Source organism: Tenrec ecaudatus, chromosome 12 (assembly GCF_050624435.1).
Source record: "Tenrec ecaudatus isolate mTenEca1 chromosome 12, mTenEca1.hap1, whole genome shotgun sequence".
NCBI lineage: Eukaryota > Metazoa > Chordata > Mammalia > Afrosoricida > Tenrecidae > Tenrec > Tenrec ecaudatus.
This window is the reverse complement of record NC_134541.1, coordinates 136,542,570-136,570,193: the sequence shown is the minus strand read 5'-3', so window position 1 is coordinate 136,570,193 and position 27,624 is coordinate 136,542,570. Positions and strand designations below refer to the sequence as shown.

At 47.1% G+C, this 27,624-nt stretch overlaps 1 protein-coding gene and 1 pseudogene across 2 annotated transcripts in view; one reads left to right on the top strand and one right to left on the bottom strand.

Annotated features, from left to right (window-relative positions):
• SMURF1 (SMAD specific E3 ubiquitin protein ligase 1) overlaps window positions 1–12,740 on the bottom strand; it is a 78,149-nt gene extending 65,409 nt beyond the window's left edge. Inside the window, exon 1 of one of the 2 annotated variants that reach the window (XM_075565046.1) lies at window positions 12,370–12,740. In XM_075565046.1, the coding sequence (XP_075421161.1) occupies window positions 12,370–12,424 (55 nt within the window). In that variant the 5' untranslated portion in view covers window positions 12,425–12,740. The remainder of the gene's footprint in view (window positions 1–12,369) is intronic. The other variant, XM_075565047.1, reaches the window with a different exon arrangement.
• A 2,477-nt stretch (window positions 12,741–15,217) lies between these two features.
• On the top strand, window positions 15,218–15,694 carry LOC142423320 (U6 snRNA-associated Sm-like protein LSm3 pseudogene; annotated as a pseudogene).
• The last annotated feature ends 11,930 nt before the right edge of the window (window positions 15,695–27,624 follow it).

The window sequence follows — 27,624 nt, the reverse complement described above, 5'->3', positions numbered from 1 at the left end:
GCAAAATGAGGCTAACCTGCTCCTGTAAAGAGCTGCAGTCTGGGAAAGCCAGAGGGGCAGTTTACCTTGCCCTATCAGGTTGCCATGAGTCAGGAGTTACTCGATCGCAGTGAGTGTGGTTGTGGTTTAGGTAAAAGAACTTTGAGGCAAGGTGGTGGTATAGTGGGTTGCACACTGGTCAGCAGTTCAAAACCACCAGCTGCTTTGCTGGTGAAAAGATGGAGGCTTTCTACTTCTGTTAGGATTTGTACTCTTGGAAACCCAGAGGGACAATTCTACTGTCTTATAGGGTTACTACTATAAGTCAGAATCTACTTGATGACAGCGAGTTTGACTTCTGTATGTTTTAAGAACTTCAAAATGCTATAAGCCAGTGGTTCTCAACCTTCCTAGTACCACGACCCTTTAATACAGTTCCTCATGTTGTAGTGACCCCTCAACCATAAAAATTATTTTTGTTGCTACTTCATGACTGTAATTTTGCTACTGTTATGAATCGGGAGACCCCTGTGAAGGGGTCATGACCCACAGGTTGAGAATGGCTGCTATAAGCCAACACAATTCCTCTGGAGTCAAGATTCCAGTCTTTGAAGCACAACATCACTCTATAAACCAGGTCCCTTGTACTTTCTTGTGCAAGCCAATTCTTAATGGCAACCCGAACAGAATCGCTCTCATGTGTGGTTTTGTCGGCTCCACTCTCTACAGAAGCAGACTACCAGGCCACTGGGTAGGGTAGAACTGTTTGACTTTAGATGAGCAGTTAGTGCAAACTGTCTGCATAATCCAGACACTAGCAGTAAAGAACCCTACACTTCAGCCTCTAGGAAGAACCATTTGGGCTTGCCATCTAAATGAGGAGTCAACTAAGTTCACATGGAAGAAACACACCAGCTGTGGATCCACAAGGACAAACCAAAATTCAAAAAGACTCAGGACCTTTGAAATACATCTTTGCATAGATTTCATTTTCAGAACATCCAGATTTTTAAAAAATTACTATTGACAACTAATGCACCAGTTAACCTAAGAAACACTTTACATTTGTAAGAACTATAGATTTAAAAACCAAAGCCTTTTTAATTGTTGAAAAGTAACACACACCCAAGGGGGCAAGGCTGGGAGCCAAGAAAACGGTGTACAGGTGTTTGTGGCTGCCAGCTGCCATGGTATCTAACCCCATCACCCCAGGTCACCCCAGTCAAGCTAGTCACCCCCAGTTCTGGGTTTCCCAGCACGTCTGAAAATGATGCTGACACCCAGCTGCTGTCTATGAAGCATTCAGCAGCATTATCGACAAGTCTGAGGTGTTACATGAATGACCAGAATGTCAGGTACACGAAGTGAGCACTCACATGGCTGGGGAAATGGCACCGACAGACATGCCTGCCCCAGGGTTGCCACAAACCTGCCACTTGTAAACACACAGTATCTATGGCACACAAAACCCCTGGACAGTGAAGACTGTTCCCCCATCGCCCCCAGGCCTCGGTCACCCCCGAGGAAGTCACAGCTCCACCTCCCCTCATGTCCACCCAGTGACACTTTCTACAGATAGAATGATTCATTTCCCGCTATTTTTGTTGCTCGTTTTTTTCTCAAGTACTAGCACATAATAGCCACTGTTTAAAGCTTGCTTTTTTTTCCTTTCAGTTATGGATTTGAGAATACTCCACACCAAAATATAAAACCAAAAACCAAACTCACTGTCACTGAGTTGATACAAATCTTGGTGACCCTACAGGACAGAGTAGAACTGCCTCTAAGTTCCGAGACTGTAAATCTTTACAAGACCAGAAAGCCTCATCTAAGCTCATCTTTTTCTAATCATTGGAGCAGCTGATAGGTTCGAACTACCAATCTAGCTGATAGGAACCCACCATGGTTTTCTCACCATCATTAACAAATCAATTCCAACTCAGCTGACCCTGTAGAACTGCCCCAGTGGATTTCTGAGACTGAAATCCTTTAAGGGAATAGAAAGCCTCAACTTTCTCCCATGAAGTGGCTGGTGGTTTCAAATTGATAACCTTTAGGTTGGCAGCCCTACAAACAACCACTCCGCCATCAGAACTGCTTATCATGAGGTAAAGGGAGGTCTTGGTCTTTTAAACAGCTACACGGCTTTCCATTGTGAGGAGACTGAAGCCTGTGAGCACCTGAACACAAAGGTCTATGTGGTTGTTCTGGGTCTTGTGAGTTTTCTCCTTTTGCCGGGGTCGTAGGGCCTTTTCTAAGGAGCCCTCGTGGTGCAGATGGGTCGAACACTGCACTTCTAACACCAAAGTCAACATTTCACATCCATTAGATGAGCTTTTCTATTCTCGTAAAGGTTTACACTCTGGGAAACCCACAGGGGCAGTTAGTTCTACCCTCTCTTATAAGGTTGCTATGAGTTGGACTAGAATCTCAACCTTCCTCATGCCGCAACCCTTTAATCCAGTTCCTCATGTTGTGGTGACCCCCCCCCCCAACAATACAATTATTTTCATTGCTACTTCATCACTGGAATTTTGCCACCATGAAGAATCGGGCGACCCGTGACAAGGTCCTTCAACTCCCAAAGGGGTCACGCCCCACAGGTTGAGAACCGCTGGACTAGCCTATGGCAAGGAGTTTGGTATGGAGTGAGCCGCTCCACAGGAAAAAGTTGAGGCTGTCTGCTCCTGTAAAGACTGAGTCTCAGACTCCCTATGAGTGCCATGTGTGGGAACCGACTCCACAGTAGTGCATTTGGGTTTGGGTCTGGTTTTGATTAGGACTTCTTTATCCCTCCTTTGAGTGGGAAATAGCCGTGCTTTCCTTCTGACTGCCTTCTGCCTGACACGGGTTCCATGAGGTTTCCTGTGTAACTACAGTAGAACCCCGGACCTCAACGCTAATCCGTTCGAGAAGGAGCCTCGAGATGCAATGCAGTCGAGTTCCGAATCAATTTTTCCTATAAGAACTGAAAACGGATCAACCCGTCCTCAACCACCAAGTTTTTATCCTAACTTTGCCTTTTTATACAAAGCAATACACAGAAATCTCAAAGTAAATAAGTTCAGAGTTAAATAATACAATTTAAGTAAGAAAGAGGACATTAAAAAAGTTTTTAACAACTCCAGCACGTCCCGTACCTTAAGACTGATGAGGATCTGGATCTGTGGACACGGATGTGGAGAGGAGGTAAGGAGGAAGAGTCACTGTTTGGTAGGGGAATCCCCTTCCACAAAATCAACTGGTCGTTGCTTTTCAGGAGCTTTTTCCCTTCTTTGCCTTTTTTTTACTAGGACTTGGCTGACTTTCTCTAAAAAAAAAAAAATCTGTCTAATGTAGTCTGCTGTTGTTGTTTCCTAACCTGTTTTCTAAAAGGGTTTACACTAAGTTATCATCAACAATTCTAATAACACGGTTAACCAGTTCCTTATCATGATGATTCTTTTCAAAAAACTTTCTCAGGACCCATTTTATATCTGAATACAGTACCAAAAGTCACAAAAACTAAGAAAATTATAGCAAATTTTCTTGGAAAAAATTTCCCAAGAAACACAGCCACAAAAGATTTAACGAAAATAATAACTAACAATGCAAACTAATGCTGGGTGACCCAAACACGAATTGCTTTTGTTTACAAAAACCACGTGCATCAGGTCGGATTCCGATGTTTTTGTTCGAGCTCCAATGCAAAAATTTCTCGACATTTTATGCCGAAATTCTATTATGTCAAATACTGATGCAGTCAAGTACTGAGGTTCTACTGTACTTAATTAACTGTCCACTAATGCCGCTGAGTTGTTTCCACATTTTTATCACTCTCATCAATGCTGAGTCAATATTCTTGCCCTAAGACAGTGGTTCTCAACCTTCCTAATGCCGTACTCTTTAATATAGTCCCTCATGTTGTAGTGACCCCCGTATGTGGGCGTATCTGCATGTGGGCGGGCACACCTGGAGATGGGTAGAGGAGCAGTGTGTCGGTTCCTTAGACCATCGGAAATATAGTCTTAGGCGACCCCTGTGAAAGGGTCATTCGACACCACCACCCCCATGGGGTCACGGCCCCCAGGTTAACTGCTGCCTAAGACTTTAGGAATGTGTGCTGATAAGCAAGAGTCCTGACAGCATAATCAGCTCAAAGGGTGCGGGCGGCCATTCATCAGTTGATAGATGGACTTCACCTAGCCCATGTATCTTTTCACTTTACATTCCCAATGCATGGTTTAAGAGTTCTGGTTTTTCCCACCTGTGTGCGCCGAGTGTTTGCTATCAATTTAGTCTCTACTCATCTACAAGATGGGAACCGATGACCGACACTCCACTGTGATGTGAGCAGCTTTGTCTATGTTCAAAACCATCTGCATCTTCCTGGAAACTGCCTTTTTTGGGTGCTGCTATTGGGAACCCTCCAGTCCATTCCAACTCAGGACCCTACAGGACGGAGACCCCCCTTGTGGGCTTTCCTGGGCTGCCTTTGTTATGGGAGCAGATGGCCCAGTCTTCTCTTCTGCACTGACCTTTCTGATGGACGCCGAGAACTTTAACCAATGCAGGGCTCCTAAAACCGGCCTCATCCTTTGCCAACTAGGCTATGGGTCTCTTCCTAATTGATTTTGAGAGCTCCTTATATTTTTCCACCATTATATATGCCTTGGCATAGTTATTTTACTTATCTTATTGTGCCATGGAAGAATCTTCTAGTTAGCTTTTTTACTATCTTATTGTCTATGGTGGTTTTCATCTGATTCTTTTGGGTTTTTCAAGAACCATCATCACATCACCTGACAAGGATAGAGATGTTTCCTTTTCCTGATGTCTTCCTCATTAACCACTGTGCATACAGACCTGTATGGTTGACTTTTAGCCAGACCCATCCCAAGGCTTCGCCATTTACATGACGTTGCCCTTGGCTTCTAACTAACACTATGTTTGAAGGGACTTTCTGAGAACAGAGGCCTTCCCAATTCATTTTTGGTGATTGTTTTCCTGTACTTACTAGTAAGCTCCACAGCTTCTTTTCATTGGTAGAGTCCCTCACCAGCGACCGTTCACCTGGGTCACTTACAGAGGCAGCGGGACTCCTCGGCTCAGTATTTATATTGCGCTACATACCCCATAAATGATTCCTAACGACTCATCAAAAGATGCCATTCATCTTTCTTCACTCCTTGTGAGCTGTCACAGGCAAGTTAGAGAGGGGAAACTGAGGACTGAGCCACAAGGAAGCGCATAGATGGGGGCTGATATGGGATTAAGGAAGCCAGCTAAGACTCCCAAGTTACCACCTCTTCTCCAGCCTCCTGAAAACTGCCTCCACATTAGTGTCAGGAGCTGGAACATCTGAAACACATCACCCAGCAGCCAGCATAAATTCGCGCTCAGTGCTACATAATATTACTGACATTCCTCAGCCAATTAGAATTCCTTTCAGCTGCAATGGAGGTGAACAACTGACATGGGGGAGAAGGCGGACGGTGACCAGATGCACTGACTATATGTTATTTAGCCTGTCAGCAAACAATAACAGGGTGCTTTGTTTTTTCTTTCATCCTAAAATGTGAAGATGCCATTCCTCTTCATTTAAATGTATAAATGGCTTCATTGAATTTGTAGACATAACAGGAATTGGACCGTCTTCCAGAGGAGGTGTACCCACATCTACCGGCTAAGAGCAAGTGTTATTTAAAAAAGAGAGAGACAGTACTGGCTGAAGGGTCCTACGTGGCTAGGATGAGACTCAGTTAATGTAAACCAGGGGCTTTGTGGCCCCTAATAAAATTCACAGACAAAACAATGTCGGGGTAGGGGTGGGGTGAGAATTTGAACTTCCCTTTTGGGGCTCACCACTTAAAATGCACAATCCAGCTCTTCTCACTTTGAATTCGACTATACCATGTTACAAAATAGCCAGCATATTTCACTGGACCAGAAAGCTGATGTTGAAATAGTAAGGGCCAGGTTTGTGGTGGTGGTGGTCTAAATTCAGAAGGAAAGACTTCTTGACAAGGCCCCAGGTCTCTGCCTGGCCCCAGCTTCTAACCACAAGGTCCCTGTAAGGTCCCCCAGAGAAAAAGAGGCTGGTGGAAGAAGAGGAAACACTCAAGGTTAGGAACTGGCTTTCATGTTGTATGATCAATTGCAACTACTGTTAAACAAGATATAAAGACACCGAACAATGGCCTTCAAGTGAATGCCGACTCATCTGATCTATGAAATAATCTCATTTGTGGAGTGAGTGATGTGGATCAATAAAACTCAAAGGAGGAAAAAAACTGAAAACAAGACAAAACTGTATATATAAAACAACACAAGCATGATCAAACACACAAAATCAATGCCAGCACAGGTCCTGGGCAGGATGGGATGCATCTGCCTTCAGGAAGACCTTCAAGGTCAATTTTACAAAGGTGTTTGTATCATAGGCGCATGCACCATCAAGCTCAAAGAAACTCCGTGCCTCCACCGTCTTGGAGCCAAGGCAGACCTGAAGAAAAACATTATCCAAAGAGACAGCACACCTCTTCCATTAGATCACCAAGTCTCACAGTTGTGAAAGCAAAAGTTTGGCCTGCCTTACATAAGTAAGGTTTCTCAGCTGGCATAAACCGACAAAGTCAATACAGTGGAAAGTTAGCAAATCCGACAAGAAACTTCACTGTTTCCAATCACCGAGGTCACTGAAACTGTTCAGGATCAATTACAGTGATTAGCTGCTATTGGCAAATGAGTTCCTTCCTTAAGGGCACCCCTGGACTGGAACCCAGTGGTCCTTTCTCCACATATGCTGTGACTTTAAAATATCCTCTCGTTACCATATGCTCCGAAGGAACGCCAACTTCCCCCTCTTCACTTGGTATGAGGATTTCTCTCTTCACATTCAGTCACGCTCCTGGAGGAGAGTTACAAGCCCACGGAGGATAAGGATATTTCAAGGCTCAGAAGCCCTAGAAAACTTAGGGCAGCCAGTCTGAGAACTGGCTAACAGAAGGGAATTTTCATTTTCTGAAAGAGCCCTGTGGGATGATCCCTAAGGAGTGCAAAATTCCAGTCTTTAACCCCAGTGGGCAGAATCACGGATGTGGGATTTATCTGTGTCCGACACAGAAGGACAAAGTTTTTAAATCCTGGATTTGGGGGTTGAAAATCAAAATGTTCCCAGTGTTTGCTTTGCTAGTTGAGTTCTAAAATGTCTCCCAGATTATGTTCTTTAGCAAAGATCCCTCGCCTTCACACATAAGCAAAGATGACCTGAAATCACTTAAAGACTATTTTCCTACTAAAATACTACAAAGACTCCCATTAAGGTTACATTCTTATCACTGAAAAGCATTCAATGTTCTTCGACTGTTTAGGCCAGGTTTTAAGAGTAGTTCAACCTCATATTACCCAATAATTTCCCAGAACAAAACAGGCTCCAAGAACATCATAAATGTAATCAGTATGCAACATTAATGTGTGGCATAAATCACACCCTAGCATTCTGGCACCAACACAGCTTTCTGACTGTCAGGACTGATATGGAGCAAGACAAAGCACGGAGTGGCCCGCAGTCATCTGGAGTCAGGAGGAGGGCAAATGGCTACATTCCGGCAAACTCGGAATCAAAGAATCATTACAGTGAGAGCTGAAATCTCATTTTATATAGGAGGCAACTGAGACCCAGAAAGGCTAAAGAGAACATTCCGTATCATGCGGCTCCTGGTAGAGCTGACCAGAATCCAAGTGCCCGACTCATTATAACAAGCACGCAACCCACAACCAAAGGAGCCCTGGTGATGCTGCCATGGATGAACCCCTTGGCTGTCAAGAGGTCAGTGGTTTGAACACACCAGTTGCTCCTTGGAAGAAAAGTCTTGGCATCTGCTGAAGTCACCATTACAGGCGAGAACTCCCTATAATGTAATAAATGTTTTATCAGGTCACTATCTGGGGTTGACTCAACACAAAACCGCCACCACCCATAACCAAAGGCAATTGTGTATCCAGCAGTTTGAAATGCTCTTTTACAACGCCAATGCCTTTATAACTACATTTGATTATGCTGTATGTGGTAGTTATTGGGTGGTTAGACTATCCATCCATTGCTTTAAAGTCATATTTTCAAATATTCAAAGAAATATCCCTTTGAAGCCCACAACAAAAGTATATTCTGGAAACTGTGAAACACCTCATTACATGATTGGATTTGGAGAACTTTATGCTGAGTGAAATCAGTCAGTCACAAAAGCGCAAAGAGTGTGTAAGGCCACTGTTACAAAAGGAAGGGGGGGGAAAGGTAAATGTTTTCATGCCAAAAGAAACCAACTTTGATGGTCATTGGGTGGGAGGGAAAGGGGAAGCAACAGGCTAGAGAGTAGACAGATGTTACTGGAGTGGAGAAGAAGATAATATTCTACAAGAAGAAGGAGGAAAAACAGTCAAGCGGGCAGGGAAAGCTACTGGGAGGTTGGATACGTTGCAGTAAGTTGTGGAATACAAAAATAAAGATCAGAAATGTAAGCTTCCATCTAATTCACAAGGTTTGGGGTTGGGTTTTTTTAAGTATACTTGTGAAGAGATTTCAAACTTCCTGTAACAACCTCAAAAACTAAACCAAAAGTTATTCTACCTTCAAATAAAATATGTCACCCCAAGGTTTCCATCTAAATTAAAGTTGGATAGACAACAGCCCACATGTGTGTTCTTCCACATTGTCTTCGTTCTCTGGTGCTGCGGTCACAGAAATGCCAAAAGGGAATGGCTTTGACGAATGTTTCCTCTCAGTTTTTGTTGTTTCAACCCATACCAACTCTCTGCACAACAGAGCCTCCCTCACAATGGCTCCTACTTCTGAGCTCATTGCTGCAGCCACTGTGACAGCCCATCTTGCTGAGGGAGACTAGAAGCCCACATTCAGGGTGACAGCTCTAGGGCAAAGTTTCCTCCCTCTGCTGGTTCTGAAAGTCCCTGCCTCTTTTCAACATCTGCCATCACATAAGGGCCACAAAGTAGATGGCTTTAACAAATAGAAACGTAGTCTCTCAAAGTCTAGGAGACTAATAGTCAAATTCAGAATGGCAGCTCTAGGGGAAGACTTCTGCAATTTCTGAGGGAAAGTCCTATCCTCCTTCAACATCGATCTGTGGGGCTGGCATCCCTTGAAGCACTCCATGTGTCTTGGCATCCAAGTGTCTGTCAGGCTCTCAGTATAAGGACCTGGGATACGGAGGATGTGCTCTCCTCCGCCCTTCTTTCTTAGTGGTAATCAGACCCCCTTCTCTCTGCTACCTCTCTCCTTTTAAAAAGTGATGCAGGCCACACCCTAGGGAAATTTCCAGTAGATCAGATCGGCATAGTGACTTTATTAAGAGTGTTCATCCTACCCCATTGTCCTTACAACTGACTGGCTGTTCACACTAGATTACTTCAGAGTGATCACGTCACTATATAATACCAAATCACTAAGAAGCAAGGAAATAAGCTGACATATTTTTTGGGGGGGAGGAGGGAATTCAATCTTTGACACACACACATTGACTCAGATGCAGTCATAATATCTACTAGGGGGAAGGGGCAATGAGGGAACTCAAAAGACCCAGCCAGATTTGATTCCCAGCCAAACGCACTTCCTGAGCAGCCACCACATGGCTGTCAGTGGGAGCTATTGAAGGGACCAGGAGGAAGGGCCTGGCCATCTACTTCTGACACCAGCCAATTAAAACCCTGTGGATCCCAGCTGGCCAACCTGCAGCCAATCATAGGGCTGGTGCAGGACTGGGCAGCATTTCATTCTGTTGTGCATGGGCTCTCCATGAGCTGGGGCCATCTCTAGGACAGCAAACGATTTAAAGAAGGAAAAAGAGCTTTGGGAAGAGTGAGTATCATCCCTGACCCTTTAATGTCAAACGTTCCTTAAAAGCTCTTTAAAAGCGTGTACAGTATCTATGACATCTCAATTTGCTGAATGCATCAACAATTTTCCTTTCATTCTTAAGGATCAGGTCCAGACCTGCCAACTATACTATATCCATGTCCCCTAGTATCTGACACATCCATTTCTTAACTCCAACCTAATTCCCTCTGAAATACACATCACATTTCTACCCAAACTAAATCAGCTAATTCTCTTTTAACAGAAAACGATCTGATGTCAATTATAGATTATGCTGTAAATGAGAACTAAATTAAAGCTGTCCATAATTAAAGTTTTACAAGTATTATAATGTCAAAAACATGGCTTTTATGTAGCCATAAAAAGCAATTCATGACTATGTTTATAGCGTGGGGAGAGAGAGGTTCACAGTCAGGCCCTGGTATAGTGGATTCTCTCCCCCCCACCCCCCTGAGCAAAGACCATGGGATATGCCAGTGACCCGAGAAACCTGGAGTCTAGGTTAGGGGCCACAAAATTCCTGATCTGAAACCTTTGTAACAGCAACAGTTTTTCACACATACAAATCATGCAACAACCATACTTTTTCAGGGAAATTCTCATTAAAAATATCACTGTGGTTGTCATGTATTTTTCAAGATGACTTTAGGATTCTGTGTCTGCCACAGTCCAAAGCGCACTCTGGACCACAGCAGCCCTGCAGGGCAAAGGAGCACAGGCCCATACTTGATCAAAGGAGACATCTTTCCCCCTTGCATTAGTTGTTCCAACTACCTACCTCTTAGTTCACAGGCCAACACTCACCACGGTGGCAGCAGGGCCTCTGTGTCTGCCATAAAGTGTTCCAAATACTGTTCCCTTTGGAAAGGAGCTAACCAGACACTGTTTTTGCAGTCCTCATTAGACTACAAAACAAATAAACTCCCTGTCATCGAGCCCACTCTGACTCCTACGGACCCTACAGGACACGGTAGAACTGCCCCTGTGAGTGTCCCAGAGGATCTCTGGAAAGCCCTGCCTTTCTCCGAGGTAGTTTTTCAACTGTTGCCTTTTGGTTAGCAGCCCAACATAACCACTGCACTACCAGAGGTCTCAGGTTAAAAAGGGCATTATGCAAGCTTGCTGAAGGGGGGCGGGGGGGGGGGGGGGGGGGGGGAAGAGACAGGATTGTGCTCAGGGTATTAAAGGTTCTTTCCTTCAAGCGGAAGCCCCAACATCTCAAAGTGCCCAACAGCGCGTTGGCAGCGCCTCAGGAGGACTGACTGGTAGGTCCTCGGGCAAATTCAGAGGGAAAAGGAGGTGAGGATGCCGACCCATCTGGAGTGCACCCCCATCCCAGCCACCACCACCCCCCAGGAGGCCAACTGGGGCCCCCCCCTTAGTGTCACTACAGTGCCACCTGGGAAACATGCCGTTTCATTGAAGACCAATTCTAGTGAATGAGGAGTCTGGTCTGTGCAGCTGCCATGTGTGTGTGTGCGTGCGTGTGTGTGTGTCTGGTCTGTACAGCTGCCCAAGCCGTGTGTTTGTGTGTGTGAGATGTGTGTACACGCCCACGCCCGAGTAAGGGGGCGCCTAACAGGGGCTCAATGATGGTCAAGTGCAATGCAGAGACGTTGCGCCCGTGTGTGTGTGTGTGTGTGTGTGTGAGCGATGTGTGTACACGCCCGAGTAAGGGGGCGCCTAACAGATAGGGGCTCAATGATGGTCAAGTGCAATGCAGAGACATTGCGCCCCAAAGCAGCAGAATGGAAGGGTGGAGAGTGGTCGGGTCTGGGAGGAAGAGGAAGTGGGCTAGACCGAAGACATCTGCCCCAAAGGAGAAGTGAGGGGGCCGCCGGGCAGGCCCTCAGCGCAAGGAAAGGGCTGCGGCCAGGAGAAAGAGGCCCGGAGGCAGGAATGCGAGGCAGGGATGGGCGGGTTGGCTCGAGGGAAGCCTCGGGAGGAAACGAGGGGCGGGGCCCCGGAGGAAAAGGGGTGGGACTCTCGGGGCGGCGGGCTGGTGGGGAAGGAGGAGGAAAGCCGGGGTAAGGAGTGGGGGTGGATCAAGAGAGAAGGCAGGTGGGAGGGGAAGCGGGGCAAAAGGGGCAGTGGCGGGGGGGTAACCAGGGAGAAACAGGGGGCGGGGCCAGGAGGGCAATGAGAGGAAGAGAGTAGGAGAGGAGCAAGGTGGCAGGTGGGGGCTCGAGGGCAGGAAGCAAGGGGGCGGGGCCCGAGAGGAGGCGGCAGGTGTGAGGATGGAGGGAAGTGAGTTAGAAGGTGGAGGTGAGAAGCGAGGGGGCGGGGCCTGGGGGAAGCAGCGGGGGGCGGGGCTTGGGAGCCGCGAGGGGGCGGGGCCGGGAGCAGCGAGGGGCACACGCTGAGGGGGGTGACGAGGTCCTGGGACAACGGCCGGTGGGGGGGAGGGCCACTTTCCAAGGGCGCTAGGGGGCCATCCGGGTTGGCGAAGGGCTGCGCGGGGGCGAAGGGCGAGGGGGGCGGAGGGCGAGGGGGGCGGCAGGGGCCTTCCCCGTCCGTACCTGTCAGACGGATCTTGATGCTGGAGCCATTCCTGCGCGTCCCGGGGTTCGACATCTCCCGCCAGCGATCGAGCGGCCGCGGATCCAGCGCCGCTGCCCCCCGGTCCGGCCCGGCCCGGCCCCGCCGCCGCCGCCTCAAGGTTACGGCTCCGGGCTGGGCGCCGGGGTCCGAGCCGGGACACAAACTCCGCGGCCCAGGCGTCCGGGCGGCGGGCGGGTAGTCGAGCCGGGGGATTGGCTCTCGCCTCAGCGCCCCCGGCCCCCGCTCGCTCCCGGCCGAGCCCAGTGCAGAGCCGCCGCCGCCGCCGCCGCCTCCTCTACCACCTCAGAGCCGGACGCCTGCCGCCCTCGCCGCTTCCGCCGCCGCCTCCCCGAGCCGCGCGCGCGCCCGCCGCCGTGCCGGCCCGGCCCTGCGCGCGCCCGGGCGTGAGCCCCCGCGCCCGCTGGCGTGCGCGCGCCCGCTGGACACGTCGGGGCGGGGCGCGCCGCGCGGTGACGTCGCACGTCCGGGCTCCCCGCCGCGCGCCGGGCGCTGGTGTCTGTGGGCTGGGGGCTTCCCGGGGAGCAGTGCAGCCTACACGTCCACCCAGCGCTTGTCCTCGCCACGTTTCCAAGAGAACCTTTGTGCAAATGCGGACATGGGAGTTCGGACAACGGAATTGGTTTTCCAGGTCTGACTCAAGGCTCCAGACTCCACCTAAGCTGGTGAAGCTCGTGCGGCCTCTTAAGCCAAGCACCTGGACAAGCCGACATCCATAATTTGTTTTCAGATAATGCACCTTCAAACAGGGACGTCTCAAAGAGACAAAGCCCCTTAGGTGTGTTCTCTGCCGTTACGGCGCTCCTCTGGCCCCTTACCGAAACGAAGTTGCTAGAATCAGAGGAAGTGCTGATATGAGAGAGTGACAAAGTTGAGAGGTGGTCGCTAGCATTTCGTCCAATCTGCATACAATGAATGTGGTTTCCCAAAAGCCGGGAAGCAAGTGTTGCCGCCCTGTCTCCCTGGCTTATCCCATCTACCCTCCTCCCAGAGTTCAAGGGAAAGAAAAGCCATTCGCATTCCCAGTCAGTAAATGGCTCTCATTGTTGATAGGATTGGAAGAGGAAATCACATGAGAGGGAAAGCCGGGCTTGTTTATCAAACTTGAGCTTGGCCAAGTTCCTCATTCTTTCCATGCCTTTGTTCAGTAGGTAGGAGCCCTCAAGAAGGTGTCCCTAGAAGATGCTAACTGGGCTTTCACTGGAAAGGCTGCAGATCCCTGGCCATGCCCAGGGACACCTGGGGAGGAAGGGCTGGCACTCGGGTTCCAGAAAAGCAAAAACGCCGCCATTGAAAGCCCTATGGAGCACAGTTCTATTCTGACACACATGTCGCCATGGCTCAAAATCAACTCCAAGGCATTTGGTACTGGTTAACAGTTGAACATTTTGGAGACTGTTGGAAGCATAGCAAGTTATACCCTGGAGGCAAGAGTGGGTTACCGCTGGGCTGCTAACCTCAAGGTCACAGCCCACACACTCTTCCAGGAGAAGATGGGGTTTTCTACTCACATCCAGAATTACAGCCTGGGGAACTCAGAGGGGGCAGTTCTACTCTGTCCTATAGGGTTGCTGTGAGCCAGAACTCCCTTTGATTGCAAGCAGTGAGCAGTGAGTTAGCTGGGAGGAACAAACTGGCAGTGAGCGAGGGAGAGATATTGGCACACAAGGCTAGACCTCTCAGGGGCAAGATATACCCCGGTCCTTGGCTTCACGTGAGAAAGAATTCACGCTGAAGCTTGGTTTGTGATCCCAGTGAGTATAGAGAATAGTAGCAGTTTCAGGTTCTACAGTAAATGGAACTCAAGCCAGACAGAGTCCGTGACACAGTTGCGGGACTGCGACCTGGCTGCTCCAGACTGCAGCCCGGCTGTGCTACATCATGTAAAAGCTGCTGGGAAATAAATTGCCAGAGCAAAACCTCTGAATTTTCCAGGGACCCCGTTGGGAGGTGTGGTCAACAATACTGGTCGACCCCATTGGCTGAATCAAATTCATGTCACTTAGATGGGCCAATCCAGGTGTAATGCCCACCTAGGTGTACCACCTCTTCCTGGCCAGAAACTCGAACCTCTGAGCATGTGCAGTGGATGCCCCAGTCCCTATGCCAGCTACCTAATATTTTTAGGAAAAGAGAGCTGGGGAGATTTCAGAAGAGCTACCACAAGCCATTCTCTAGGTGGGCTTAAAGTCCAAGTTCAAGTCTGCTGGGCATTGCATACAAAGGGATCAACATAAAAAAGTGTGAATGTCTTGTATCTGACCTGATCTCTTCGACATCTCCTGATCGCACAGGCTAGTGTGCTTCTTCCTTGTGGGATTTGTTGCTTCAGAGCTAGATGGTCGCTTGTTTACCTTCAAGCCTTTAAGACCCCAGACGCTATACCTTTTGATAGCCGGGCACCATCAGCTTCCTTTGCCACATTTGCTTATGCACCCAATTGTCCTCAGCGATTGTATCATGGAGGTGTGCACCCAATGATATGATTTTTTGTTCTTTGATGCCTGATAACTAATCCCTTCGAAACCTCATGATCACACAGGCTAGTGTGTTCTTCCATGTGGGCTTTGTTGCTTCTGAACTAGAAGGCCGCTTGTTTATCTTCAAGCCTTTAAGACCCCAGATGCTATACATCAGAACAAAAAAGATTTTACCATAGTGAATGAAGGGGGAAGTGCAGAGTGGAGATCCAAAGCCTATTTGTCGGCCACTGGAGATCTCCTTGCAGAGGGGCCTAGGGGAGGAGATGAGTCAGTCAAGGTGAGATATAGCACCGATGAAAAATACAACTTTCGGGATGCAGGTCTTCTCGCGAGAGGAGGGGAAAGGCTCCGCATTTGAAGCATGGCGGACGATGTGGACCAGCAACAAACTACCAACACAGTAGAGGAGCCTCTGGATCTCATTAGGCTCAGCCTGGATGAACGCATTTATGTGAAAATGCGAAAGGACCGAGAGCTTCGAGGGAGATTGCATGCTTATGATCAGCATTTAAATATGATACTGGGAGATGTGGAAGAGACTGTGACTACTATAGAAATCGATGAAGAGACGTATAAAGAGATATATAAATCAACGAAACGGAATATTCCAATGCTCTTTGTGCGGGGCGACAGTGTTGTGCTAGTTGCCCCTCCGCTCAGAGTTGGCTGAAACCCAGCATCTGTTCAGAGGGGAAAAGAGGAGCCTCCTGAATGGAGGCTGTATTCCGAAGAGAAACCTACATAAGCTTTGATGCTCAGAAGTAACCAAGGATTCGTCCTTTCCTGAAATAAGTCAGTCTGCCACCCCAAACCAAATGACATTTTAATTTTTTTCCCACCCTTCCAATAAATGTAATCACAAAAATGCAGGGGTTTTTCAGCAAATAATTTTGGGATTTTTTTTCTTTAAATAAATGTTTCTTTTCCTAAAAAAAAAAGAAAAATACAACTTTCCTCTACTTCCTAAATGCTTCCTCCCCACCCCCACCCCTGCCCATCATGATCTGAATTCTACCTTGCAAGTCTGGCTAGACCAGAGGATGTACACTGGTACAGATAGGAACTGGAAACACAGGGAATCCAGGTCAGATTATACCTTTAGGACCAAGGGTGTGAGTGGCAATACTGGGAGGATAGAGGGAGAGTGGGTTAGAAAGAGGGAATCGATTACAAGGATCTACATGTGACCTCCTCCATGGGGGACGGACAACAGAAAAAGGGGTGAAGGGAGATGTCGGACAGAGCAAGATATGACAAAATAATAATTTATAAATCATCAAGGGCTCATGAGGGGGGAAGGAGCAGGAAGGGAGGGGGAAAAAGAGGAGCTGATACCAAGGGGTTAAGTGGAGAGCAAATGTTTTGAAAATGATGAGGGCAATGAATGTACAGATGTGCTTTACATAATTGATGTGTGTATGGATTGTGATGAGTTGTATGAGCCCCTAATAAAACGTTTTAAAAAGAAAAAAAAGTGTGAATGTAAATCCATTTTCCAGCACATTTTTCCATGCCCCTGAAATCACAGAGCTTCCAGATCTCTCCACATACCTTACTCCACTGAAAGTTGAGGAAAATGATAAAGGAAATCCACCCACTTAAGAACCATCCGCTGCTGTTTTGTTTCCAGGCTGGGCCAGACCTCATCGTGAAACTGCCAGGCGTACCTTCATGTCCTTTTACCACACATCAAACTGTTAGATAGCAGTGTCTACTGAGCATACTCCAAATTCCAGCCCCAAGCCTGGTGGGCAGTACACCTGGGCGGGTCCAAACTAGACTAGGTGGGCTTAATCCAGCCAATAGGGTTGACCTCAAGACTACCAGTTGTTCGGCTGCTTCTCCGTCTTCAACTCCGCCTTGAGTCTCTCTCTGGCCTCAGGCCACCAAGTGTGGGTGTGCAGCCCTCTGAGGTTGCCCGTGTTCAGTGACTGTAAAACCTGAAACTTCTTCTGTCCTTTATAAAAACCCACTTGGATCATAAACCAGGCCTTGGAGTGAATTCTTTCTCGTGCGAAGCCAAGAACCGAGGTATTTCCCACCCGAGACACCCAACAAAACTCTGTCAACAGTACCAGGATCTTCCAACCTTCTTTGCCAGCACCAAATGCCTTCAGGGTGTCAGTCACTGGGCTTGGGGACTTAGGACTACAGCCTTGGGGGACATCTAGGTTAATTTGTATAGCGTGGTCCACAAAGACAATGTTGTACATCCTACTTTGATGTGTAGCCACTGGGTTCTTAAAAGCTACCAAGCGCCCAAGACATCACCAGACCCGACTTGGACAACATTTAGAAGCTAGGAGTGAGATGAACTATTTCCTGGCCACAAATTGTAACCATACATCCATGCATATTCGTGACCATTCCTCTATGACTATGTTACATATTCATAACCCCCTATTCCTGGTATACCCTTTTAAAACTCTCCATCCCCTTTGTAGAGGGGTTTACCTTGAGGGCTCAGGACCCAGCTTGCTCCTTGCTTGGTCAACCAATGTAAAAGCTCCCTGTTACAAGTTCACTTTGTGTTTAAACCTCCCTTCCATGAGGACCACCCATGCTAAGTCACCAGTCCTTTAGCAGGCAGTGGTTTCTGCTAAAGAGAGGGCAGCTGTGAACTCACCCAAACCCACACTCTGCCCTGTCTGGATCCACCACGTGACCGGCTGGAGCCAGAGTCAGATAATTAAATTCTCCAAACCTCAGTGTGCTCATCAAAGTTATGATGAACTGTACACTTTCTGGAACCATGGAAGGTGGATGTGCTCCTGAAGCCATTGCCCTAAGATCATCTTTAAACCTTAAATGAAACACAAATCCCCGCAAGTCTTATAAAAACCAAACAATAGTTTAACTTGCCCAGTTTAAAAGAAACAAAAGTCTGCCTTGAGCATTCAGCTCTCTTTAAGACACATCTACCTGTGATTAGACAGACAATAGCAACTCAGAGGATTAGACAGGAAGCTCTGGAATTGAGATCAGCTCAGAAAGCTATTTCCACTGTTTTGGGGACCCCAAAGGGGTAATCTTGATAGATTTTCTCAATGGACAAAGAATGATCACAAGGTCTTCTTAGGAAGAAGTTTGAAGAAAGTTGCACATAGTATTGGTGAGAATAAAAGGAGACATTTGTTTTGTGCCAAGGAAACGTTTCATTGCAACAATGCACCGGCTCATTCTTCAAGGGTAGCAAAGGCTGCCCTACCAAAATCCCCCCCGAGAAACTCACCCTAAACACCCCACCACTCTGATCTTGCCCCTTGCGCCTTCTCTTTGTTTCCCAAACTCAAAAACCATTTCAAAGGAACGTAATTTGATTCTCTTTAAGAGACGTGGTATAAATCAAAACAGAGCACAGATTTCTTTAGGGAAAGGTTTCAAAACCCCAAACTCACTGCCATCAAGTCAATTCCAACTCATAACAACCCTCTAGGACAGGGTAGAACTGCCCCTGTGGGTTTCTGGGGCTGTAACTGAGCAGGAGTAGGAAGCCTTGTTCCCAAGGAGCAGCTGGTGGTTTCAAATTGGGTGCCACTGTGCCACCTCGAGAGAGAGTCAGGGAGATGGAAACACCACCTGCAGGAGTGTGTAGACCCAGATGAAGGATATCTTGAGAAATAATTTTAATATTTGTTATTTATCAGCGGGTCCCAGGATTTGTAGCAGTACTTCTTGACTTGCCCTCATACAATAGAACAAAACAACGATGCGTCCCGAGCCTTTTCATAGCCATTCTTATGTTTTAGTCCATTGTTGTAACCACTGTGTCTATCCATCTCAAGTATCTTCCCCCCTTTCAATGACTCTCTACCAACCAGGAGGCCCTTCTCCTGATAGCACTCATGTCCAAAGGACAAGAGACAAAGTCTTAGCATCCTTACTTCTAAGGAACATTCTGGCTGTACTTCTTCCAGGATAGATTTGTTCATTCTTCTCCGCATGCAAATTGAATATATTTGATGAAAGGAGACAACCTCGATGCATTCTTTTCCTGATTTTATACAGTACACAATTTCCTTGTTCTGTTAGAATGACTATCTTTGTCTATGGACAGATTACACATGATCACAATGGAGTAAGTCTTCTGGAATTCTCTTGCTCCATATGGTATCCATAATTTGTTATGATCCACAGAGTCAAATGCCTTTGCAGTTAGTAAAACAAGTGAACATCTTTCTGATATCCTCTGCTGCTTTCAGCCATGATTGCCTTGACATCAGCTAGATACCCACTATTCCATGTCCTCTTTTGAAACCAGCTTGAAGTTCTGGCGATTCCCAAACATACTGCTGCAATCATGTTGGGGTACCCGCCGCAAAACTTTATTTGCATATGATTTTGTTAGATAATTTCCATATTCTGTTGGGTCACCTTTATTTGCAATGGGCACAAATAGGGAACTCTTCCCGTCGGTTGGCCAGAGAGCCATCTTCCAGATTTCTTAGCATAGAAGAATGGCCACTGTATGTTGCACCCATTTGTTTATTTATTTTTTTTAATTAAAAGATCATTTTATCGCGGGCTCTTACAGCAGCCATACATCAATTGTACCAAGCATGTCCATTTGTTAAAACATCTTGATTGGTATTCCCTCGCCTCCTGGAGCCTTGTTTTTGGTGCAGAATTACTGAACCAAAGGGAAATAGCATATGATCTAGCAATCTCAAAACTTGATCTATATCCCAGAGAAATAAGAGCTGTAATATGAATAAATATGTGCACACCCATGTTCACTGAAGCACTATTTACACTAGCAAATAGATGGAAATAGCCGAAATGCCTATCAGCGGAACAACGAATAAACACACTATGGTACAGACGCATCGACTGCTATGCAGCTTAAAGAATAACAATAAATTTGAGAACTATCTCATGGCATGGATGACCTTGGAGGACCTTATGTGTAGTGAAGTAAGTCAATCATGAAAGAACAACTATTGGATGAGACCACTATTAGGAAAAATCAAGAAAAAGGTGTTTTCACACTAAAAGAAATATTCCTTGATAGTTGCCAGAGTGGGACAGGAGGGGAGGGTAAATGGCTAAGTAAAGGTAGACACAAATTAATCTAGGTAAAGGAGAACATTAAAAACCACTGCCTGCCATAGTGACTCATAGTGATCCTCTCTAGTGTTTCCGAGGCTGTGAATATTAATGGGAACAGATTTCCTCCTCTTTCCTCCTCGAAGCAGCTGGTGGATTTGAACCACTGACTTTGTGGTTAGCAGTCCAACACTTACCTAATCACCACCAGGGAAGGGGAAGACAAAATAAATGAATTAAATAGTAAAAAGAAAAAAAAGAATTGGCCACTGTCCAACAATTCCAGGGGATAGAAGCAGCCCACAAATGCATAGATGCACAGACAGAACCAAAGCTCCGGGAATTGATGGGGTACCAGTGGAACAGGCTCCTTAGAAGGTTCTAAGTCCAAGCTAGAAAATAAGTAATGATTGACACAGCTCAGCAGCCAAGGCTCAGATGCTTTCAAGCGGAATGGGGACAGTCTCCTAGCAATGATTGCCATGGGAGGCGGCAAGTGGGGAGGGGGGACGCTAATGGTTTACACTCAACTTGATGGCAGTGGGGTTGGAACTGAAGTAGGCAGTTCAAGCCCAGCCAGTGGCACTGCCCAGAAAGGCCTGGTGATCTATTTTCAGTAAGGATTACAGCCAAGAGTCCTGGGACAGTTCTACTCTGTCACAGGCTCAGGGCAGCAGGCTTGGCTTTATTTCCTTGGTCTTCTCATCTGGGGGCCGCTCAAGCCCAGGAAGCCGTTGCCAGTGGACTGGGTGGCGATGAGGCCCCACTCCTGGCTACCTGAGGACAGTGAGAAGGAAAGATGAGCTCCCTCTTGCCTTTGTCGTGGAACTGGGACGCTGCCTGCCGCCAAAATGACACACAATGGGGCTTTCTCCTACAGAGGACAGACTGGAGTCTGCACAGTTCCACATGGCTAATGTCTGACTCTGGAATGGGATAGGGAAAGGGCAGCAGCTTCCCATTGCCTATAGCTTAAGGAACCCTGCTGGCGTCATTGAGTGCTCGGCTGCTAACCCAAAGGTCAGTAGTTCAAAGCCACCAGCCTCTCTGTGGAAGAAAGATGAAGCAGTCTGCTTTCAGAGATTTTTTTTATAGCTTTGGAAACCTTATAGGGTAACTCTACTCCACTCTATAGGCTCCCTCTGAGCCAGAATCAGCTCAGTGGTGACGGGTTTATGGTTTCTATTAAGTTCTCACCAGCTAACTGAAAGATTGAGGCTGCTCTGGAAAACAGGCCTGGCGATCTGCTTCCATCAACGATGGCCTTGGAAACCCACGGGGTCAGTTCTACTCTGTCCTCGAGGGGAGATCACTAAGAGTGGGAGTTAACTCGAGGGCTGTGGGGTTCTTCCTAGTTTGGTTAAACTGAAGAACTCACAGCCACCCATAGGGCAGAGTAAACTGGGTTTCCAAGACCAGAACATTTCACGAGAGCAGGCACCCTTGACTGTCTCCCGCGGAGCGGCGGGTGGTTTTGAACTGCTGACCAAGGCTCCTATGGTTAAGCAGACACCAGTATTTAAAGTCCAGTTTAGCGTTCACATCCTCGAGTGTGCGCGTGAGCGTGTGCACGCGCACGCACGTTCTCTACCGGCGATGTGGAGGCAGCCAGTCAGCAGAGGCTGAACGTCTGCGGTTTCTAACCAAGTGGAAAACTCATGACTCAGGGCATCAGGCTCTTGTGCTGATTTTATTTAAAAAAAAAACAAAACGCTATCATGAGGGCCCTGCCTGTGGCAAATATTAACCACGGTTTTGGTGGGCCCATTGGTGGCCTAACTCCCCACTTCTGCAGATGTGGGGTACTCACTGCCAGCTCCCTGCTGGACATACTCGGCCCAGTATTTACCTTGAACTTGTCTCTCTGTAGAGATCTGGGGAACTTCACCCCGTATTCCGGTGAAGCAGAAATAGAAACCCACAGAGACAAACCAGACGACTTCCCTAGTGCCGGGAGAGGGGTGGGAGCAGAGCCGCCTCCTTAGTTAAAGGCACTCATATAAACAAATTAAGGGAATTTAGAGCTTACTCGCATCTGGTTTGCGTGGGGAGGGAAGATATATAATTATTAGCTGCTACTCCTGCTCAGTGAATGTGATACGGAGTTTGTGAGACTCTGGATTTCAAACAGGTTCATTCCCCTCATCTGGGTGTGTGTCAGAGCAGGCTGTGCGCCGAAACAAACACTCTGTCCACAGGTATGTCTTCCTGGTCGGCCAGTCTTCTTCATGGCCATGCCAAGCGGCTGACTTCCCAGGAATCACGATAGGAAACGCAATTTGGTTATTTCTATGCACCCACTTGTGGACACAGCGACCCTGGTGGTGCGGAGGGCTATGTATTGGGCTGCTAACCACAAGGTGAAGGGTTTGAGCCCACCAACTACTCTGAAGGAGAAAGATGCGGCTGTCTACCCACAGAATGATTTATAGTCTCAGAAACCCACTGGCCAGTTCGTCTCTGTCCACAGGGTCACTCAGAATCAACTTGATGGCCAAGAGTTTGGCTTTATGGTAGTAGGCGCAGCCGTGGTGGCACTGTGATCCAAACAGGGGGCAGCTAACCGAAAGGTCGACAGGTAGTCCAAACCCACCAGAAGCAGTCTGACCCCGGACAGATTCACAGCCTCAGAAATCCTACACAGGGTTGCTAAGTGGAAACGATAGGGCTGCTAAGAATTAGGAGTCGACTTGATAGGGGGGTGATATATGTAATAGAAGGGATCCCTGGTGGCATAGTGGTTATACACTGGGCTAACTCACACAACACAAGCAATGACGCTGAATGCAGGAAGGTTTATCAGGCCAGTGGGTGGGAAATCTTGTGGCTCCAGTGGCGGTAGAAGCATCTCAGCACTTGTGTGGGTCTCCATGTTGCTCCTCCAGCTCCAGGGCTCTGACTCCATCAGCGTAGCTCCATGTGGCTTGTCAATAGGAATGTCTCACAGAGAGACAAGAAGAGACTGTATCTGGCCTCCAATGAGCTGTGTATCTCCTTCATGCCTCCAAATGAGGTCAAGCCGCGACCTGACTGACAGACTAGACTCTGCCCCTTCCCAAGTTGACAGGAGATTATGTAACTGCCACATCACTTAAACGATTGTTCGTAGCCTCCAGTGTTTGTAGCTGCTCCTTCCAGCAAGATTCCAGAGAGGGCCTTTGATCTCCTTTTGTCAATGTGTTCAACTGAATGCAGGCGTAGTGACCAAAGCTGTGCAAGTAATGAAGATCTCATCATTTTTAACATGGATCAATGGTCTCATGACCAAAGAAGGGTAAAAACTTCAAAAAAATGTTCTGAGCCATCACATTTCTCAAAGACAAGTAAACCGGGATATAGACTAGTTTCCCATTGATGGTTCACCTGAGCCAAGTGAAAGAGTGTTAACTTCGGAGGAGAAACACCTTTTCACTACTGGTAACATCCATGCCAGCTATCAGACTTTTGTTGGGTGTGGTTCTACTGTAGGCATTTAGGTCTCAAGTCCATGGGGACATAATGCTGAGTGAATAAGCCAATCACACACCAAAAAAGACAGTCTATGAGCCCACTATTATAAAAAAAATTAAAAACCGATATAAGCACCCCCCAAAAAAACCCTTTGATGGTTCCCACAGGTGGGCTGATTAATTATCCAGTAGGAGGGAGACATACGTTGTCTTGGGTGAAGGGACGGCATAGATGAGGGAGGTCGGCCTCCATGACCCTGAGATCAGAAGAATTGGATGGTGCCCAGCTGCCACTACCAACTGCTCTGAAAGGCAGCACATTAGAAGGTCCTGGATAGATGGGAAGGATCCCTGGGAAAGAGCTTGGAGGATTCCCAGTTGGGGAGTTGAGTTGCTAACTGCCACCAGGTCTTCTGTTCAAACCCATCAACCCCTCCGAGGGAGGAGATACGGCTTTCCGCTTCCATAAAGAGTTACAGTCTCAGAAACCCACAGGGTCAGCTCTACTGTGTCCCATAGAGTTGTTATGAATCAGCTCGATGGCAAGGAGTTGCTTTTTTGGTGAGATGTATAATAAGCATTGATCAATCTTGCAATTGTTACACCATCTGCAACAGTTCTTTACCATTCTCATCTTCTTCAGTGTATAACTCAGTGACTTTAATAAGTTTATCATCCTACTCAGCCATTACCATTATACATTTCTAAATTTTCACATCTCTCTTAATGAAAGTTTGTTGTCCCCTATGCAGAGTCCCCCCTTCTTCCCTCCCGCCCATGACAGCTAACCACTCATCAAGTTTGAGCTGTACAGGTACAGACTGACCTGTCCTAGGTATTTTCACGTAAGCATGTCCCTTGGGGTTGATTTATTTCATACTGCATATTGTTTTCAAGGCTCATGCATGTTGTGGCCTGCACAAGGGCTTCGTTTCTGTTAGGGCTAATAGTCCCAGAAGGAACCCTGGTGGCACAGTGGGTAAAAGTTCACTGCCAGCAAAACAGTGGCACTTTGAACCCATCAGCCACCCAGAGTGGGGGAGATGTGTCCGTTTCCATAAAGTTTTACAGCCTGGGGAACCTGATGGAGCAGTCTGGTCTCATCCTGTCCTCTCGGGTCCGTCAAAATCACCTCAACGGCCGTGGTAATGTTCCTAGAAGCAACTACTTTTAATTGACCTCCCTATTTCTAAGTCATGTGCTTATTTATCTGTTTCTTGATTCTTTCAATTTAAGCATGATTAATGACCTCCCAGGAACCCTGGTAGGGTTGTGGTTACATGTTGGGCTGGTAACTGCAAGGTCAGCAGTTCGAGACTACCAGCTGCCCTGAGGGAGAAAGACCGGCGTTTCTACTTCCATAAAGAGTTACGGTCTCAGAAACTCCCAGGGGCAGTTCTACCCTGTCCTGTAAGGTTGATATGAGTCAGCATTGACTCCGTGGCAGCTAGTTTGGTTTTGGTTTTAATGACCTCTCTCGCTCTCGCTCTCTTTCCTCCATCTTCCCACAACAGAATTTCAATTAGGTCCATTTACTCTAGCTGAACCATAAACCAGACTCACTGTCATCAAGTCAATTCCAAGACTCTAACTCTTTACAGGAGTAAAAATCCTCGTCTTTCTCCTGAGGAGTGGCTGCTGGTTTCAAATTGCTGGCCTTACAGTTAGCCTTTCTTAAAAAAAAAAAAAAAAAAGTAGCATCCTATTCTTGCTTCATGAAAGCGGTACCTAGATGCAATATCTACCCTTACCTCTCAAATATGCTGGGACTGTTCTTGAACTCACAATTACCGTCCTAATGATGGAGCTTCTTAAGAATGGTAATTGTGTAAAATTGCTATTGCAGTTTTATTGTCAATCTGATGTGCCTGTAAACCACGGGCTTCCTCCTTTGTAAAAAGGCAGCAGAGATAATTGAATGCTTAATTAGACACAGGTCATTCACTTCTTGTCGCACATGTTCATCTGGTTTTCGTTGTTCATTGGATTTAATATTAGTCATGAGAATAGTTGATGCTATGTTATTTATAAGTTTCCTAATGAAAGTTGTGTTACACACAGGGGAAACTGTTTTTCTTTTCTTCTCTTTTGCTTGCACGTCTTCTATTTCCTCCCAGGGTCTTCCTAGGCCCACACCCTTCCCACGCAGGCCCAGTTCACTTCCTTTGATGTCTGTCATGTCTTCGACTTTCCTCCGATGTCTGGTGATTCTTAGTGGTCTGCTCATTGCACAGTGAGATCTTTAAAAAACTCTGAAATCCTGAGTCACCTGACTTGGTGGCTTCTTTGTGGAAGCAGAAATGTCAGTGTCTTTTGCGCTTTCCTCTTGGGATGGTCAGGTTTTCCAAAGAAGGATCTTGGAGTCTCCTGTCTGGAGGACATGTATGAAGCCTGGAGTGTGGGGTGAGGGGCTCCTTCAGCATTCCCAGTGGCATTTACTTTTGAATCCTTCTGATAAATCTAGTTTTGCCCGTGCTTTCAGTGGGCTCCAGTGCATTTTCAGACAGACGAGAGAATATAGGGGGTACCCCCCTCCAAAATGAAACCGAAGCACATTTGTTTTTTTGATGTGAGGGGATAGGGCATTTGGAGTTCGTGCCACTAGGTCAGACTGTTAATCAAGCTTTCTATTTAGAGGTTCTGAGAAGATTGCATAACAGTGTGTGACAAAAAAGAGGCCTGATTTGTGGCAGATGGTGGGGTGCAGGGGATGGGTCTTGTTTTGCCATCACAATGCACCTGCTCACGCAGCCATCTCAGTGGGCTGGTTTTTGGCAAAAAAAACAAACCCAGCATGCCTCTCTTGCCCCATGCACTTGACTCATCTGACCTCACTCCGTGCCACTTCTTTTTGTTTCTGCGAATGAAGAGGGACATGAAAGGACAGTGATTTGATGACACAGAAGAGGTGGAGAAAAAAATGAGGGAGGTGCTATCAGCCATCCAAATATATGAGTTTGAAAAATGTTTCTGAAAATGGAATCACGATGAACTATCTGGAGGAAAAACAATGGGACCGACAGTTCTGGGGGGACTTGGGGTGGGGGGGTAGGGGGGGTAAGGAAGTGGTGTTAACAAACCCAGGGACAAGGGAAAAACATGGGACCCCAAATGGTAGAGAAGGGGGAGTGGCAGGCCTGGTGGGAAACGATCAAGGGTAAGGTTGCTTAGAGAAGAGGTATACTCTAGCCCAGGTGGCGATGAAGCATGGTAGTAGGGCAGGAGGAAAGTCAAGGGAGATGGAGGAAAGAGCTAGGAGTCAAAGGGCATTCATGGAGGTCTAGACAAAGACATGTACATGCAAATATATATAGGAGGATGGGGAAATAGATCTATGTGTCTATATTTATAGGTCAAGTATTAAGGTGGCGGAAGGACCTTGGGCCTCTACTCAAACACTCCCTCAATGCATGAATACCTTCTTTTATTAAATTGGAACTCTATGATGCTCACTCTCCCGACACAACAGCTGGAGCCAAAGTGGGTGAACAATTAAATGTGGTGAAGAAAGCTGATGGTGCCCGGCTATCAAAAGAGATAGTGACTGGGGTCTTAAAGGCTTGAAGATAAACAAGCGGCCATCTAGCTCAGAAGCAACAAAGTCCACATGGAAGAACACACCAGCCTGTGTGATCGAGTGGTCCCAAAGGGATCAGTTACCAGGCATCAAAGAACAAAAATATCATATCATTGACTGCACACCTCCATGATAGGATCGCTGAAGACAAATGGGTGCATAAGCAAATGTGGTGAAGAAAGCTGATGGTGCCCGGCTATCAAAAGAGATAGTGTCTGGGGTCTTAAAGGCTTGAAGGTGAACAAGCGGCCATCTAGCTCAGAAGCAAATAAGCCCACATGGAAGAAGCACACCGGCCAGTGCGATCACGAGGTGCCCAAGGGACCAGGTATAAGGCATCATGCAAAAAAAAAAAGATATGTGTGTATGCATGTGTATATGTGTATATGTATATATGTATGTATATATATGTATATATATATCATATTAAATGAAGGGGGAAGTGCAGAGTGGAGACCCAAGGCCCAAGTGTCGACCAATGGAGATCCCCTCATAGAGGGGTTTAGGAGAGGAGATGGGTTAATTAGGGTGTGAGGTAGTGTCGATGAAGAACACAGCTTTCCCCCGGATCCTGGATGCTTCCTCCCCCCAACTACCATGATCCGAATTCTACCTTGCAGGGCTGGATAGGACAGAGGCTGCACACTGGTGCATATGAGG